Here is a 14,849-nt window from a genome sequence, read left to right as displayed (position 1 = left end):
CTCTGTGAAAGAGTGGTCCGCACTTCCTCGCTCGTCCCTCTGCCCCTGAAACTAAGACAGAACAACTAAAATTCTTTACGCGGATGTGCATCGATCTCTCTTGCGGACCGCCGGGCTCGGGTAGTTTGCACTTGGCTAGTTGCACTACCCTTATTCACCCTGGCCCCGGTCGGAGAATTGTGGATTATAGCAAAAGCCCCAACGGAGGCCGGGGGGCCAGGGCTCAGAGCACACCGCTACTGGGTTCTGCGCCACTCATACCGTCCGTCCATATTTTCCTCTTCACTTCCCTCCCTAGCTTGGCCTGAATATTGTTCAATCCTTATTTTGTGGGGCCTTTGCGTCTCCCCTCCGTTTGCGCGTCCACTCTCGCCGTTTTCCATTCATGTGGGTTTTGATGCAGACCTATACGGGATTTTTATTATGCCTTGACACACAATAAAGGGCTCAAATGTTTGAAGATTGAGTGAATGAACACATCTTCACCCCTGCCCCCAATATAGGCGCCTCAGATCCTTTCATTTTCCTTCCTAGCGTATATTTGTGAGTTTAATGTTTTGGTATCCTTACTGGAGTTTACCTACGTGACGTTGAGGGTTGTGTGTTGTTAGGCTCACTGCTGTGTCCCCAGCTCCCACATGGTAGGTCTTCAGTAAATATTCTTTGAAAGTTGAAGGGAAATTCTGCCTTTATAGCTGAGACGCTGGTACATGTATCAGCTTTGTACATCCTCCACTTTTAGCTGGAACCTTGAGTCCCAGCCTTCCTGGGCCTTCAGCATTCCTTAAATAGGAAGATGCAAGGGTCCCTTGACCTATTTCCAAAAAGATCTCTCCTCACATAAGGCAAGTTGTGAGTGAGCAGCCTTCATTTCCCCACCTGCTCTATACTGTTCACCAACTCTATACGGTTACCAAAGGAGACAGGCAGCAGCTGGTGGCTGGTGAGACAGAAGCCTTTAATGAAAGAGGAGTTGCAGGCCTGGCCCGCTATTCTTGCGCCCTTGTTGGTGGGGAAGGAAAAGTAAGGTGAGGGGGACGCGGGTGAAGGAGGAGGTATGGCAGGGTAGAGGGGAAGGGCACTGCCCGCTAGGCCATCTCCTCAACTGTTCTCCCAGAAGAAGTTGTTGCACGCCACTGTGAGGGCAGCCACCAGTACCACATACTCCTGGAAGTCCACCTCTCCATCTCCATTCTCATCTAGCTCCTTCATCACCTTGTCCACAGCATCTGCATCCTTCTGGGCCTGTGGAGGGAGGAGATGGAGAGATAGGTATATAGGGAGATGAATAGCACTGAATTGGGGCATGGGGGGAGGGGTGATTGATTGGGGAGAAAAAGGCAGAGATGAGTAAGAGGAAAACTACTTGTAATTATGGGACTCTTTGTTTCCCTCCTCAAAACTAACAAAACATTTGTGGCTTCCAGTTGCCTACAGAATTAGCTCCCTAACAAGGCAGAATAATAAAAACAATTACCATATGTTGAGTGCCTACAATATGACAAACTCTACACTAGGAGCTTTACAAGCATTCTCATTTAATTCTAGCACAATTAGTATGAAGTGGGTTTCATTATTCCCATTCTAGAGAAGAAACAAATTGACGGTTAGTGGTTAAAGAACATGCCCAAACTCACACAACTAGAAAGTAGTAGCATCAGAATTTGAACCCAGGTCTCATAAAATCTAAAAGCTGGTACACTTTCTACTGGATTCTTTTCTGCATCCTTCAGTTCAGTCAAAACTACTGAACTTATTCCATCTTCTTTCTCCCATCCCCTTGTTGAAATACTGTGCGTGTGAGGTTGCTTTAGTCGTGTCCAACTTTTTGTGACCCTTTGGACTGTCAGGATGCTCTGTCCATGGGATTCTCCAGGCAAGAATATTAGAGTGGGTTTCCGTGCCCTCCTCCAGGGGATCTTCCTGACCCAGGGATGTCTTCTGTGGCTCCTGCATTGGAGCAGATTCTGAGCCTGAGTCACCTGGGAAACCTTCAGATACTGTACCTCCTCCTAAAATGTCTTTACTTACTCTAATAGTCTTCCAGGGGGCTTGAGTGCCACCTCTTTGGAGAGGCTCTTCCACTTCACTTAGGTTAATATTTTCCCATAATCCTTTCTGACACCTCTGTTAAGGCTCTGGGTGCTTCCTGCTTTACTTACTCTAATAGTCTTCCAGGGGGCTTGAGTGCCACCTCTTTGGAGAGGCTCTTCCACTTCACTTAGGTTAATATTTTCCCATAATCCTTTCTGACACCTCTGTTAAGGCTCTGGGTGCTTCCTGCTGTTCTAAGGTTTCCAGTGTCAGTCTTTTCCTTCTAGACTGTGTGTTTTGTTATTGATGTGTCTACACATTGCCTAGCCCTTAGCAGGTGATCAGTAAATCAGGGCATTTTGACTTGAACCCAGAGGAGTCGGGGGCGGCAGGGGAGGAGATGGGTGGTTGGGCTGAGCTGGGGTGGGGAGATGGCAGAGAGGTTCCTCCCTCCCTCCCCCACTCCACCCTGTACCCACACCCTGTGCTCACATCCAGGAAGCCGGAGAGCTCCGTCTGCAGCAGCTCTTTCAGCTCCTTCTTGCTCAGCTTGTACTTGTCTCCCTCTTTGCCCGAGTGGGCGTGGAACACATTGATGAGAGTCTCCATCGCCGTCTCCAGCTCAGAGCCCATCTTGAAGCTCACCTACCCATTTCCCATCATGGAAGTGAGCTTGGGACCATGCTTAGGGTACCTGGGGTTGGGGTAGAGTCCCACAGCTCAAAGAGCCATGAGATCGGATCCCCATCACAATTCATCTTTCCTGAGATTTTACACAAACAGAACTTCTAGACTCATGCTCTGTGCCCTTCAATCCATACTCTAGCCAGAGGGATTCAGGGCTTTGGGCATGGAGGTAGAGCAGCTGGAGCTGGGCTCACTCTAGAGGCCTGGAGTGGACTCTGCTTGGCTCCTGGCTGCCTGGACAGACACTGAGGCGGGTGGGGCAGGCAGGCGGGGGTGGTCACAGGACCCAGTCTGGCTTCCTCTGGCTCTATTTTTACCCTTGGATTGCCTGCCTAGCACAGCCAAGCTCTGCTATTGGGGATGGTGGGCTGGGCTCCCCTCTATAACCTTGACTCTGTGGCCCACCGTAAACAAGGAGTCAGCCTGGAGCCCTTGGTCAGCTTGGTGGAGAGGGTGGCAGTCCGAGTGGATGGTCCAAGATGCATGGGGAGGGAGCCTGAACATGTCACTTTGGCTTTCCTCCATTACCTCTAGTTTGGTTCCTCTTACTTCTCTGCAGAATCAGCCCTTCTACTGGGTAGTAGTGGGAAGGGAAAGAGGAGTGTCTGAGTCTTTTCCCTGGAGCCAGGGCTCCCAAGGAAGGGGAGAAGATACCTGTGGGATCTTGTCTCTGCTGTTGGCTGCTCCTGCCCCCAGGCCAACTTGGGTGATGTTGGGACAGTGGCAGCAGGGAGGATGGGGCTGGTATGTGTTTGGGGAAATAGAGGCTGAATGCATGAGGTCTTCTGAATCCAAAGGGCTGGGAGAGAGGTGTGGGGAAACGGAGGGGTCTGTTGAAGAGAGGGGACTACCAAGCCAGGGGGACTCTTTCCCTTTGCCTTGGGACAGTTGGCCCCTCCACAGCCTCCAGGGGCAGCTCAGGTATCTCAGATCAGGTATCCCCATCCTTCCCCAGGCCTGAGGGGTCAGACAATGGGCCCTGATCAGATGACATCCTAGCTCTTCAATGGAGCCCTTGTATGTGTCACCTGAACTCCGGACATGAGAAGCGGTTGTCACAGAGACCTGGGGGAGATGGAACCCAAGCCGGGGCTGATAGAGGGGATAAGGAGGAAGAGGGAGGGGTGCTGGTGGCTCAGTTACCAGCCCCATCCAGGAAGGGCGCCGAGAGGTTGCCTGGAGACCTCGAGCAGCCTGGGATTTTGCTAGGGGCCATTCTGAAAGGACCTTGGCAGGGAGGGGGTAGACAGACAAACAAAGGGAAAGAATGAGAGGAAAGAGGAGCCGAGGTATTGGAGAGAAAGAGGAGGAGGAGAAAGGGAGGTCATGTGAAGGGAGGGTGGGAGTGGGCCTAGTTCCCTAGCGCCCCCTCCCGGTATTTCCTGGTATCGCATGGTCCATGCTCTGGGAGGGAACACGGACAAGGCCGGGTGGGGTGGCAGATAGACCAAAGCTGCCGGTGGGTGGGTGGGCAGAAGGAGCGGCTCCATCTGCTTTCTTATTCTTACACCACTAGAAGCAAGGCAAGAGCTGGGTCTCCTCCCCAGCACCTGGGAGATGGAGGGAGCTTTGGGGGGCTCTTGAGGGCTCTGTGGTAGGAGGGCCGGGTCTCCTGGAAGCTCAGTGGCTGGGATTCCCACTGGCTTCCTTATCCTCCGAGCTCCCAGATTTCCCTGTGGCCTTCACTTGCCTTCCCCCAGCACCTTCCAAACAAGGTCTCCCCCAAATCCCAAACTCCTCTCAGACCCTCAGGGCACTGCGGTGCCAACCTCCTCAGTCTCCTGGAGTCCTGCTGAAGTCCCCTCTTCCCCAGGCTGGCCAGGGCAGGGAGCAGGGCAGGTGGGGCAGGATACTCACTGTCGGCCTGGGAGCAGGTTCTGGACAGGAAGACGGGGCTGCAAATGTGGCTCCTGGAGCTGTGCGGGAAGACCTGTCTTCAGCTGTCCGTCCCCCGCGACCCCCCCTCCGCACCGGCTCCACCCCTTCACAGACAGACACCCAGTGGGGCGAGGGGCCAGGAGTCGACAGAGGCGCCCTCTGTCTCCTGGGCTGAAACAGGCTGCCCTGTGTCCTCTTGTCCAGCCTTGGATGCCACCCCCACGCGGGGGCCCCAAGAGGCAGGGCCCCGGAGGAAGGGAGGTGGGAAAGGTCCTGGGAAGAAGGCACACTGAGGGGCCTTCTGGGCTCGTCCTCCCACGCTCCACCCCCAGTTATAATGGGCGTGCAGCCGGGCACAGAGGAGCTGCGTGCACCTGACTGAGGGGGCTCATCTTGGAGGGGACTCCTTGGTGAAGAGTCTTGGGAGTCTCCCAGAGGGGTTTCAGCCTGACATCCCCACCGAGGGATTTCAGTCCAGGGTCTCCTCTGTGGGGGGCACTCAGCCTGGGTCCCCCTCTGTGTGTTGGGTCTCAGTCTGGATCGTCTGTGGAGGTCATGGGCTGCAAGATCCTTAGTGGGGTCTCATTTTGAGAGGCCCTCTGTGGTGTTTCTTAGATGGGACCTCTCAGTGTGGAGCTCCCCCAGTTGATTTTTTCAATCTGCAATGCCTTCTCCCAATGGCAATAGGTTGCTACTGCTAAGTCGCTTCAGTCGTGTCCGACTCTGTGCTACCCCATAGACGGCAGCCCACCAGGCTCCCCCGTCCCTGGGATTCTCCAGGCGAGAACACTGGAGTGGGTTGCCATTTCCTTCTCCAATGTGTGGAAGTGAAAAGTGAAAGTGAAGTCACTCAGTCATGTCTGACTCCCAGCGACCCCATGGACTGCAGCCCACCAGGCTCCTCCGTCCATGGGATTTTCCAGGCAAGAGGGCTGGAGTAGGGTCCCATTGCCTTCTTCACAATGGAAATATACATACACCTGATTAGAGAATGGGGTATGGTGGGTCAGCAGGCTCCCTATATTGGGAGCGATGGGACCACAGGATGCCTGCTGAGTGGGATCTGGCCAGGCAGCTCCAGGTGAGTCCCCTCCCTCACCAAGTGGAGGCCGGTGGATTGGGTTTTGGGGACCAGGGTTCCTGGTCTGATTGCTGGATGCGGTAGGCGTGATTGGGCGGATCTCCTCTCCACAATCTACGACGGAAACTTGACACCTCTGGGCTTGGGAGGGGCTCTCTCCTCCCTCCTGGGCATTTATAAACCACAGCCCTGGGGCTCCTGATTGCTGCACCCCATCTCCTTGCCCCGGTGAGTCTTTGCCTTTAACCCCGGAGGGAGCCGGGGAGCATTTTTTTTCCGCTCTGGGCTCCAAGTCCCTCCCCTGGACCTGGCTTGGGCTGGGATTCAGGAAATGGCTTTGGGAAATCCACAGTCCTCGCAGAGGGGAGGGGGTGGGCTGGAAAAGGGAGGATGAGTGGGCATGGCCCCAGCCGTCACCCGCCTCGTCCCCCTCCACCACTGCCTCTGGCTGTGAGTGCCAGTACTGAGCCCAGACTGCCGTTTCTGGGAGACGAGGGCGGGGAAGGCCATGGGGTCTTGAGCCCCACACTCTGCCCAGCTGCCCCCGAGGAGAGATGTGAGTGGGGCGACAGAGAGGCGGGTTCTGTCTAGACTGAGCCAGCCCTGACCGCAGCTGGGCATCTGCCAGACCCTGGCTTCTCTGCTGGGAAGAGCGGCCAGTGTGTGTGTGTGGGGGCGGGTGCAGTGCAGGCGGGTGTAGACCCAGGTCCTTGCACAAACAAGCTTTGGAGACAAACAACCCCGTGACCCTTTGAGGCTGGTGAAACTCTGAGAAAGGGTCCTTGGGACTAAACCCCACAGAGGGGCCACACGAGACTGAGAGGCGTCTAAAGAAAGACCCCAGTCCGAAAGCCTCCTCCCAGACAGGGGTCTCCAGACTGAGGGACCAACGCACAGGGGTACCTGAGACATGGACACAGCAAAAGGATCCCCAGACTGTGAGACCTAGAGAGGAAGGGGTTTCTGGAAGTGAACATTCCTGCCTCCTTACACTGAGGTACCGTTGCCTGGTCCCTTGCCCCAAGCTCCTTCCCCTCATCCCTGTCCCTGCTCTTCTTTGCCTGTGAGGCTTCCTCAGGCAGAGACTTGAGGTGGCAGCGCCAGGGCAGGGGTCCTCTGGCCTGTCCTGACTCTCCCTTCCTCTCCTTCCCCCTCCTGCAGGCCAGCCCCGTGAGGACATCAGCTCCAGCTGCAGGGTCCTGATGGCAGCTGAGCCACTCACTGAGCTGGAGGCGGCCATTGAGACAGTGGTCACCACCTTCTTCACCTTTGCAGGGCGGGAGGGCCGGAAGGGCAGCCTCAGCGTCAATGAGTTTAAGGAACTGGTCACTCAGCAGTTGCCTCACCTGCTCAAGGTAGGTGGGGGTCTCTGGGCATGCGGTTTTGGGAGCCAGTGACTGTGGGACACTGTGTCTGTGAGGAGCTATTGCTGAGCATAAGGTGACCCCAGGTGCACTGAGAAGGGTGTGGCAACTGCATGTGTAACTGGTTCTGGGTGTGTGTGTGTGTGTGTGTGTGTGACTGCATGTGTGTTGCTGCACAGGGCTTTGTGCTTCTGGGTGTGTGTGTGTGTGTGTGTGTGTGACTGCATGTGTGTTGCTGCACAGGGCTTTGTGCTTCTGGGTGTGTGTGTGTGTGTGTGTGTGACTGCATGCGTGTTGCTGCACAGGGCTTTGTGCTTCTGGGTGTGTGTGTGTGTGTGTGTGACTGCATGTGTGTTGCTGCACAGGGCTTTGTGCTTCTGGGTGTGTGTGTGTGTGTGTGTGTGTGTGTGTGACTGCATGCGTGTTGCTGCACAGGGCTTTGTGCTTCTGGGTGTGTGTGTGTGTGTGTGTGACTGCATGCGTGTTGCTGCACAGGGCTTTGTGCTTCTGGGTGTGTGTGTGTGTGTGTGTGTGTGACTGCATGTGTGTTGCTGCACAGGGCTTTGTGCTTCTGGGTGTGTGTGTGTGTGTGTGTGTGACTGCATGCGTGTTGCTGCACAGGGCTTTGTGCTTCTGGGTGTGTGTGTGTGTGTGTGTGTGTGTGACTGCATGTGTGTTGCTGCACAGGGCTTTGTGCTCCTGTCAGACGATGCTGTTGGGTTCTTGTTGGGTCTCTCTGTGCCTCCCTGGTTTCATTTTCCCAGCACAGGACTGGACCCAGAGCTGGTTTCTGGAAGATTCATAGACAATCAGAGCTGAAAGGAGGCCAAGAGAAAATATGGTCCCAAGTCCTCACTTCACATGTATAGAAACTGAGGCCCAGCTATGGGAAAGGGTTTGTTAAAAGTAAAAACACAGCCAAACTCATAGAGTCACAGAGTCTCAAAGCAGGAGGTTCCTGTAAGTGGTTTGTGGTTATTCCCCACACTCTCTGGGGATCCCCTCGGTGACGCAACTGACAGCATCATTCTGTCTCTCCTACTTACAGGATGGGGTAGGGATTGACGTTTCATCCGCACTGGGCTGGCACATCATCCTAGGCTGTTCACAGTTTCATTTACATCCTTTCTGAAAATTCACAGGCACATGAAAGTGTGTGAATATGGATTTATAAAAAAGACACTAAAACCCCCTACAAACTAGTCTCTGAAATTCATAGTCTATCATTTGCAACATCTCCTACATCCTTAAACTTCTCCCTTCCTCTTCTCACAGGAAACGTCAGGCTCTCCCCTGAAAATACAGCGTTCCCTGTAGCCCTGTCAAATAATGTCTGGTTTTTCTTGCGAATCTAATTCCTTCTGGGCTTGGAAACGCAGGTAGTGACCTCTTTGCTTTTCATCACAACTTCCAAACGATAGTCTCTTCTCCTTCTCCTCCCCCACTCTCCCTCTCCTGTCCCCGCTCTCCCCATCTCTTCTTCTTTTTGGCGGCACCTGTGCATCTTGTGGGATTTTTTAGTTCCCTGACCAGGGGTCCAACCCAGGCCCTTGGCAGTGAGAGCACAGAGTCCTAACCACTGCACTGCCAGGAAATTCCACCTTCATCATGAGACACTCAGCTCCTTGGAAGCTCACACATATGCCTGCCATTCTTCTAAGTGTACACCTTACAGCTCTTAGCTTCTGGCTTGCTGTTTCTCTTCTCGTCATTGCCACTGTCAGAATCCACACCGACAACTCATTCAACACCTGGGCCTTTCGATTTCTTGAATTCCTTACTTTCAAAGATTCTGTCTTCCTGCATCTCAGCATTCTTGCCTCTCTGCCCCACTGCCCTGTTCACGATCTTGAGATCTTGTCATTACCGGTGCCTCATCCCACAATCTCAGTTTCAGGCCTCTCTTCGTCTACCACCTCCTGTCATTCCAGTTCTATTCCTCTATCTCATTCCTCCACTCCACCATTCCGACTCCAGAGACCTTCAGTCTCTTGACCTTAATTAACGCTTTTCCATCTTCCATCACCATCCCTCAAGACCTCATCTCCCTTCTGGCTCTGCTGGGTTCTGAGGCTCACCACTATAATCACTTGATCAACTCCCCTTGATTCTCTTTCTTTCTGTCCTAGTTTTTTGGCAAAATCTCAACCCAGGTTAAACCCAACATTTCAGCTCCATTGGCTTGCTGGTGAAACCCACCATTCTGCGTCCACACGGCTGAATTCGGCTGGGGAAAAATATACTTCCATGTTGACTTGTCTCACTTATTCTATGGCCGTTGGCAATGCCTGGTCATTCTCCATTTCCCTACTTGATTCATTTACCAGCCCTTTCAGATGATTATTTCACAACTTCTCCTTTCTTCTCAACTCCAGTACCTCTTCTCATAGTCTCCTTGTCACTGAGAACTTTTCTCACTGAGAAAATAAAAGCCATCAGGAAACTTCTATATGCTTCCTCCCCCAAATTTACTAACTGGTCAACACATTTCCTGCCTTCCTTCCTGTTACGGGAATGATCTATCTCTGCTTTTAAGGCCGGTCCCTCTGCTGGTGCGCTAAATCCTTCTGAAAGACGTTACTCTCCCAATTCTTCCTCTCTTCTCTTGCATCATCAAAACGTCCCTCTGTATGGACTTCCCTGGTGGTCCAGTGGTTGAGACTCCGCCTTTCAATGCAGGGGACACGGGTTCGATCCCTTGTCAGGGAGCTAAGATCCCATATACCTTGTGGCCAAAAAATCAAAACGCAAAGCAGAAGCAATACTGTAACAAATTTAATAAAGCCTTTTAAAATGGTCCACATTCAGTTCAGTTCAGTTCAGTCGCTCAGTTGTGCCCGACTCTCTGCGACCCCATGAATCACAGCACTCCAGGCCTCCTTGTCTATCACCAACTCCTGGAGTTCACTCAAACTCATGTCCACAGAGTCCACATTAAAAAATCTTAAAATCTTCCCTCTCTACTGGATTGTTCTGATCAGTTTGCGAACACACTGTGCTACCTCACGCACTGTGCTACCTCCTGTCTTAAAAGAAAACCACCCTTGACCCTGTAATTCCCTCCTTCTATGCCTTACACCTCTGCTCCCCTTTGTAGCAGCACTCTTCAAAAGCAGTGAGAGATATTTATGCTTGCCGGCTCTGCTTTTCCTCTCCTGGTTCAGAATGCTCATCCCCCAGGTATCTGCTAGGCTTATTCCTCATTTGACTCGATGGCAAATCCTCAGCGTGACCTTCCTTCACCACTGAGTACAGAGATCACCTCCTTGCTCCGTTCCTTTGTTGCTGCTGAGTCGCTCAGTCGTGTTGACTCTTTTGTGACCTCATGGACTGTATCCTGCCAGGCTCCTTTGTCCATGGGATTTTCTAGGCAAGAATACTGGAGTGGGTTGCCATTTCCTTCTCCAGGGGAATCTTCCCGACCCAGGGGTTGACCTCTTCTCATCTCCACATCTTCTGCATTGCAGGTGGATTCTTTACTGCTGAGATACCAGGGAAGCCTAAGACATTAGGACTGATGTGTGCTTAGTCGCTCAGTCGTGGCTGACTCTTTGCAACCCCAGGGACTGTAGCCCGCCAGGCTCCTCTGTCCATGGGATTTCCCAGGCAAGAATACTGGAGCAGGTTGCCATTTCCTGCTCCGGGGGATCTTCCCAACCCAGAGATCCAACCTGTGTCTCTTGCGTCTCCTGCATTGGCAGGTGAATTCTTTACCACCGCGCCACCTGGGAAGCCCTCTGCTTTACCCTAGAGCTGTTTTCTTTCAGGACAGTTTCTTCACAACAGCCTCCATTACATAATTTTATTTTATTTATTTTTGAGATATTTATTTACTGATGTGGCTGCGCCAAGTCTTAGTTGTGGCATGTGGGATCTAGTTCTCTGAGTGTGGAGTCTTAGCCGTTGGACCACCGGGGAAGTTCCTCCATTATATAATTTTATGTTACCAAGAAGTAACATGTAATCTCCTTCCTTTCCATTGTAGGAGACGTTCTCATTTTCATAAAGGTGAGGAACCTGCTCACTGTTTTATTTTCAGGCTTAGAGTCGGGTCCTACTCTTCGTTGCTGTTCAGTCGCTCAGTCTTGTCTGACTCTTTGTGACCCCATGGTCTCCAGCGTGCCGGGCTTCCCTGCCCCACTGTCTCCTGGAGTTTGCTCAGACTCACGTTCATTGAGCCAGTGATGCCATCCAACCATCTCATCCTCTGTTGCTCCCTTCTCCCCCTGCCCTCAATCTTACCCATGTTTTCTTTCATATCCTTCAGTTCAGTTTTCTTCACAAAAGCTTAATATAGTTCGACATTTTTCCAGAGTGCTTTATTTTATTTTTTACTATTTTAAGTGGAATCTTTCATATTATATTTCCAAAATGGTATTTGTTTTTGAGTATTAATATTGCCACCAGATACTTTATCATTTCTAATAGTTTTTTTGGGGGAAGAAATACAGAATTGCGGCTAAGAGCGTAAACTCTGAGTTAGACAACCTAGGTTCAAATACAGGGTCTAGTTTGTCATCTGTGGTTAGTACTTTAATCTTTCTGAGCCTTAATTTCTCGTCTGTGAACTGGCCTCATAGTAACACTATTCTTGTTGGATGGGTCTTGCACTTATTCAGTCAGTATTTACTGAGCGCCTGCTATGTTCCTTTCTGACATTATCCTAGGCTTTGGGCTACAGCAGTGAACAAGCCTCTGCTATGTGCCAGACACTTCCCCAGGCATTGGTGTTGTGGTGGTGGACAAGATGGACAACGTCCCTGTGCTCCTGGAGCCTTCATTCTAGCAGATTAACTGATGTAAAGCATGTCATATGTTCAGCATAATGCGGGGAACAGTCGTCGGCACTATTAAATGCTTACGCTTGTTGAAGTGTTAGCTTTTATTGCTCTTTTGGTTTTTCCTAGGTGTACAATTATATAATTGCTAATATAATAAGGGGTGAATTTACATCTTCTTCCTTAACAACTTTACCTTTTATTTCTTTCTCTTGACTGATTGTATGTTTCCCCTCTCCCTCCCAGTGTTGCCCTGGACATCTTTGCTTTCCACTGGCAATGCTTATAGTATTTTAAAGTTAAGCATGATTGTGGCCTTTAAAAAACTCTGTTGAGCGTGTCTGTGAATTAGTTTCATGCCATCAACAGACCTGGAAAGCCTTCTTAGCCTTCATCCAAACGTTGATTCAAATGTTGGGCATGCGCTGTGCCTGAGGCACCCTTGTCTGGTTTGACATGGATCCATTGTTCAACAGTCAACTTTTCTGTTGTGGTTATTCATCTGGCAACAAACCCTTTGATCACGGTGGTCCGACTTAGAATATCCTTAGATTTCACAGGTCTGCTGGGAGAGACTTTGCCAAGGACCCCCTAGAAAACCAGATACCTTGTGTCCTTGCCATTCCCCTGATCTACCAGGCTAGTGACCCAGCTGGAAGAATGAGAAGGCACTAGGGTTATGCAAGCAGGCAGCCAAGTGCTGTGAACTCCTCCAGCTTTCTGGGGAGGAGGAGGGTGGCCTGAGAAGGCTCTGAGGGTGGTCAGAGGGAGTCCATGCCTACGAGGGCTCCCAAGTGTCCTTGGGCTTATCCCAGGGCTGGTGCAGTGATGTCCTGAAGCCTCCCAGTACCTGCAGTTGAAGGTCCATCGTGTGCATCTCCCCACTCTGCGTTCAGTGACATCACGTGTAAGGTTCACAATCCCCCGTGGTGGGTGTATTTAGATCACAGCACACACTATAACCAGGTTCCCCACTTCCATCCTTTGCTTCCCCCTGGCATTGGGCACCAGGGCAGTGCCATGCTGGGGCTGCAGCTTCGTCCAGAAGGTGTGGGGGAGGTCCTAGTGCTCTTCGAGGGAAGGGAATAGTGACTGGCAATTCTTCCCTGTCTCCCGTCTCAAAGCAGTCATTTCTAACTCCACTGTTTGCTGTGGTCTCTCCTCAGGACGTGGGCTCCTTAGACGAGAAGATGAAGAGCTTGGATGTGAATCAGGACTCAGAGCTCAAGTTCAGCGAGTATTGGAGACTGATTGGGGAGCTGGCAAAGGAGATTAGGAAAGAGAAGGCCCTGGAGATCCGGAAGAAGTGAAGCCAGCTGGCTGGGATGGGGCAGGCATGGCATGGCTGGGTTGAACCCCACTCCCCGCAAATAAAGCTTTCTCCTTGGAACACAGGTGTTGCTTATTCACGCCCATCCCGATTTCTTCTCTTGAGACCAGGGGGTGGGAAAGCTCTGCCCCCACCTGAGGGCAAGTCCAAAAGTTATGAGCAGCAACATAATTCGTCTTCAAATGTTCTGCACCATCAGGTCTTGAATGGGTAGGTGCTCAGTGATGCATGGTTGATGAGTGACTATGTGAAAGGTGGAGAGAGATTTCTGGGACATGTGAGGGGACTTAGATTCCACCAGCTGCTCTGGGGCTTGGTCTTCCCTTTCACTTTCTTATTCCCAGGGTTTGTGTCCTTGGATGGTAATGATAGCAGTGAACATGTGTTGAGGGCTTGGTCTGTGCCGGGAATGGTGCTGAGCATTTTCTTGTATTAGTTAATTCTCACAGGCTGTTGAGGTAAGTACTATTTTAAGTCCTGTATCAAAGATGAGGAAACAGATTTTGGAGAGGTTAAGTCACAAAGACAAGAATAGGTGAAACTGGAACTTCCCCGGTGGAGTGGCCAAGACTCCACGCTTCCAATGTGGAGAAATTGGGTTTCATCTTGTCGGGGAACTAGATCCCATATGCTGTAACTAAAGATCCTGCACAGTGAAGGTCGAAAATCCCGTGTACCACGACTAAGACCCGGTGCAGCCAAATAAATTAAAAAAAAAAAAAAAGATGAAACTGGGTTGAAATACCGGAGCCTCAGTGATGAACTGGGATCCTCTCTCAGTGGGTACACTGGACCCTGTTCTCATCCTTGACTGGAGAGGCATGCAGTTTACACTATCCGCCACCAGAGGGAGCAGGGGTGGGGCAACAGCAGGTGGGGCCTCCCTGGCACCGCCTTACTGTCAGGAGGCTATCTGAGGCCGCTGAGTCCAGAGGAACGTTTAGTCTAAGACAATCTCCTCATTACACATCATAAAAGGGTCCTAGATTGAGATTTGCCCTGTAAGTACCCCTGGACAGAGAAACCTCAGAGGGAACCCCAGGCTGGGACTGTGAAAGTCCATTTGAGACATTCCAGAGTGGCTCCCCCAAGACACATACCCTAAGAGGGATGCCCAGACTGAGACATTAGAGACCTCAGGCTGAGGCACTCTTGGAGAAACACTGCGATTGAAATACCCTCAGAGGGGTCCCCAGACTGAGACCCTTTCAGAAGAATTCTCAGAATAAGACACTTTGGGGACTTCCCTGGTGGTCCAGTGGTTAAGAATCCACCTTCCAATGCAGGGGATTTGGGTTCAATCCCTCGTTGGGGAACTAAGGTCCCACATACCTCGGAGTGTGGCCAAAAAAACAGAATAAGACACTTCTGGAAGGGTCCTCTCATTGAGACACAGACACCCCTGTGTGTTTAGTCACTCAGTCATGGCCAGCTCTTTGCTACCCCATGGACTGTAGCCCGCCAAGGCTCCTCTGTCCATGAGATTCTCCAGGCGAGAGTACTGGAGTGGGTTGCCATGCCCTCCATGGGATCTTCCCAACCCAGGGATTGAACCCAGGTCTCCCTCACTGCAGTCAGATTCTTTACTGTCTGAGCCACCAGGGAAGCCCAAGAACATTGGAGTGGGTAGCCTATCCCTTCTCCAGGGGATCTTCCTAACCCAGCAATTGAACTAGGGTCTCCTACATTGTAGGCAG

At 51.6% G+C, this 14,849-nt stretch overlaps 2 protein-coding genes across 6 annotated transcripts; one reads left to right on the top strand and one right to left on the bottom strand.

Annotated features, from left to right (window-relative positions):
* Positions 1 to 941: 941 nt before the first annotated feature.
* Positions 942 to 4,687, bottom strand: S100A1 (S100 calcium binding protein A1). Of its 3 annotated transcripts, none has more exons than XM_055402710.2 (3): positions 4,579 to 4,687; positions 2,527 to 2,728; positions 942 to 1,245 (listed from the first exon to the last, which is right to left on the bottom strand). In XM_055402710.2, the coding sequence occupies exons 2-3, from the start codon at positions 2,665 to 2,667 to the stop codon at positions 1,102 to 1,104; spliced, it is 285 nt and encodes a 94-aa protein (XP_055258685.1). In that variant the 5' UTR covers positions 2,668 to 2,728; positions 4,579 to 4,687; the 3' UTR covers positions 942 to 1,101. The 3 variants fall into 3 exon arrangements, with proteins under 3 accessions (XP_055258685.1, XP_055258686.1, XP_055258687.1); XM_055402711.2 differs by having other exon boundaries at positions 2,527 to 2,679; positions 4,579 to 4,682; XM_055402712.2 differs by having other exon boundaries at positions 2,527 to 2,679; positions 4,575 to 4,675.
* A 1,100-nt stretch (positions 4,688 to 5,787) lies between these two features.
* On the top strand, positions 5,788 to 13,212 carry S100A13 (S100 calcium binding protein A13). Of its 3 annotated transcripts, none has more exons than XM_088835784.1 (3): positions 5,788 to 5,908; positions 6,842 to 7,035; positions 12,989 to 13,212. In XM_088835784.1, the coding sequence occupies exons 2-3, from the start codon at positions 6,883 to 6,885 to the stop codon at positions 13,130 to 13,132; spliced, it is 297 nt and encodes a 98-aa protein (XP_088691910.1). In that variant the 5' UTR covers positions 5,788 to 5,908; positions 6,842 to 6,882; the 3' UTR covers positions 13,133 to 13,212. The 3 variants fall into 3 exon arrangements, with proteins under 3 accessions (XP_088691910.1, XP_055259618.2, XP_088691909.1); XM_055403643.2 differs by lacking the exon at positions 5,788 to 5,908 and adding an exon at positions 6,083 to 6,236; XM_088835783.1 differs by lacking the exon at positions 5,788 to 5,908 and adding an exon at positions 6,258 to 6,677.
* Positions 13,213 to 14,849: the final 1,637 nt, after the last annotated feature.

This window comes from Moschus berezovskii, chromosome 4, assembly GCF_049115385.1.
Source record: "Moschus berezovskii isolate FMDL1 chromosome 4, NW_MosBer_1.0, whole genome shotgun sequence".
NCBI classification, from domain to species: domain Eukaryota; kingdom Metazoa; phylum Chordata; class Mammalia; order Artiodactyla; family Moschidae; genus Moschus; species Moschus berezovskii.
This window is presented reverse-complemented; position numbering and strand designations above follow the sequence as displayed.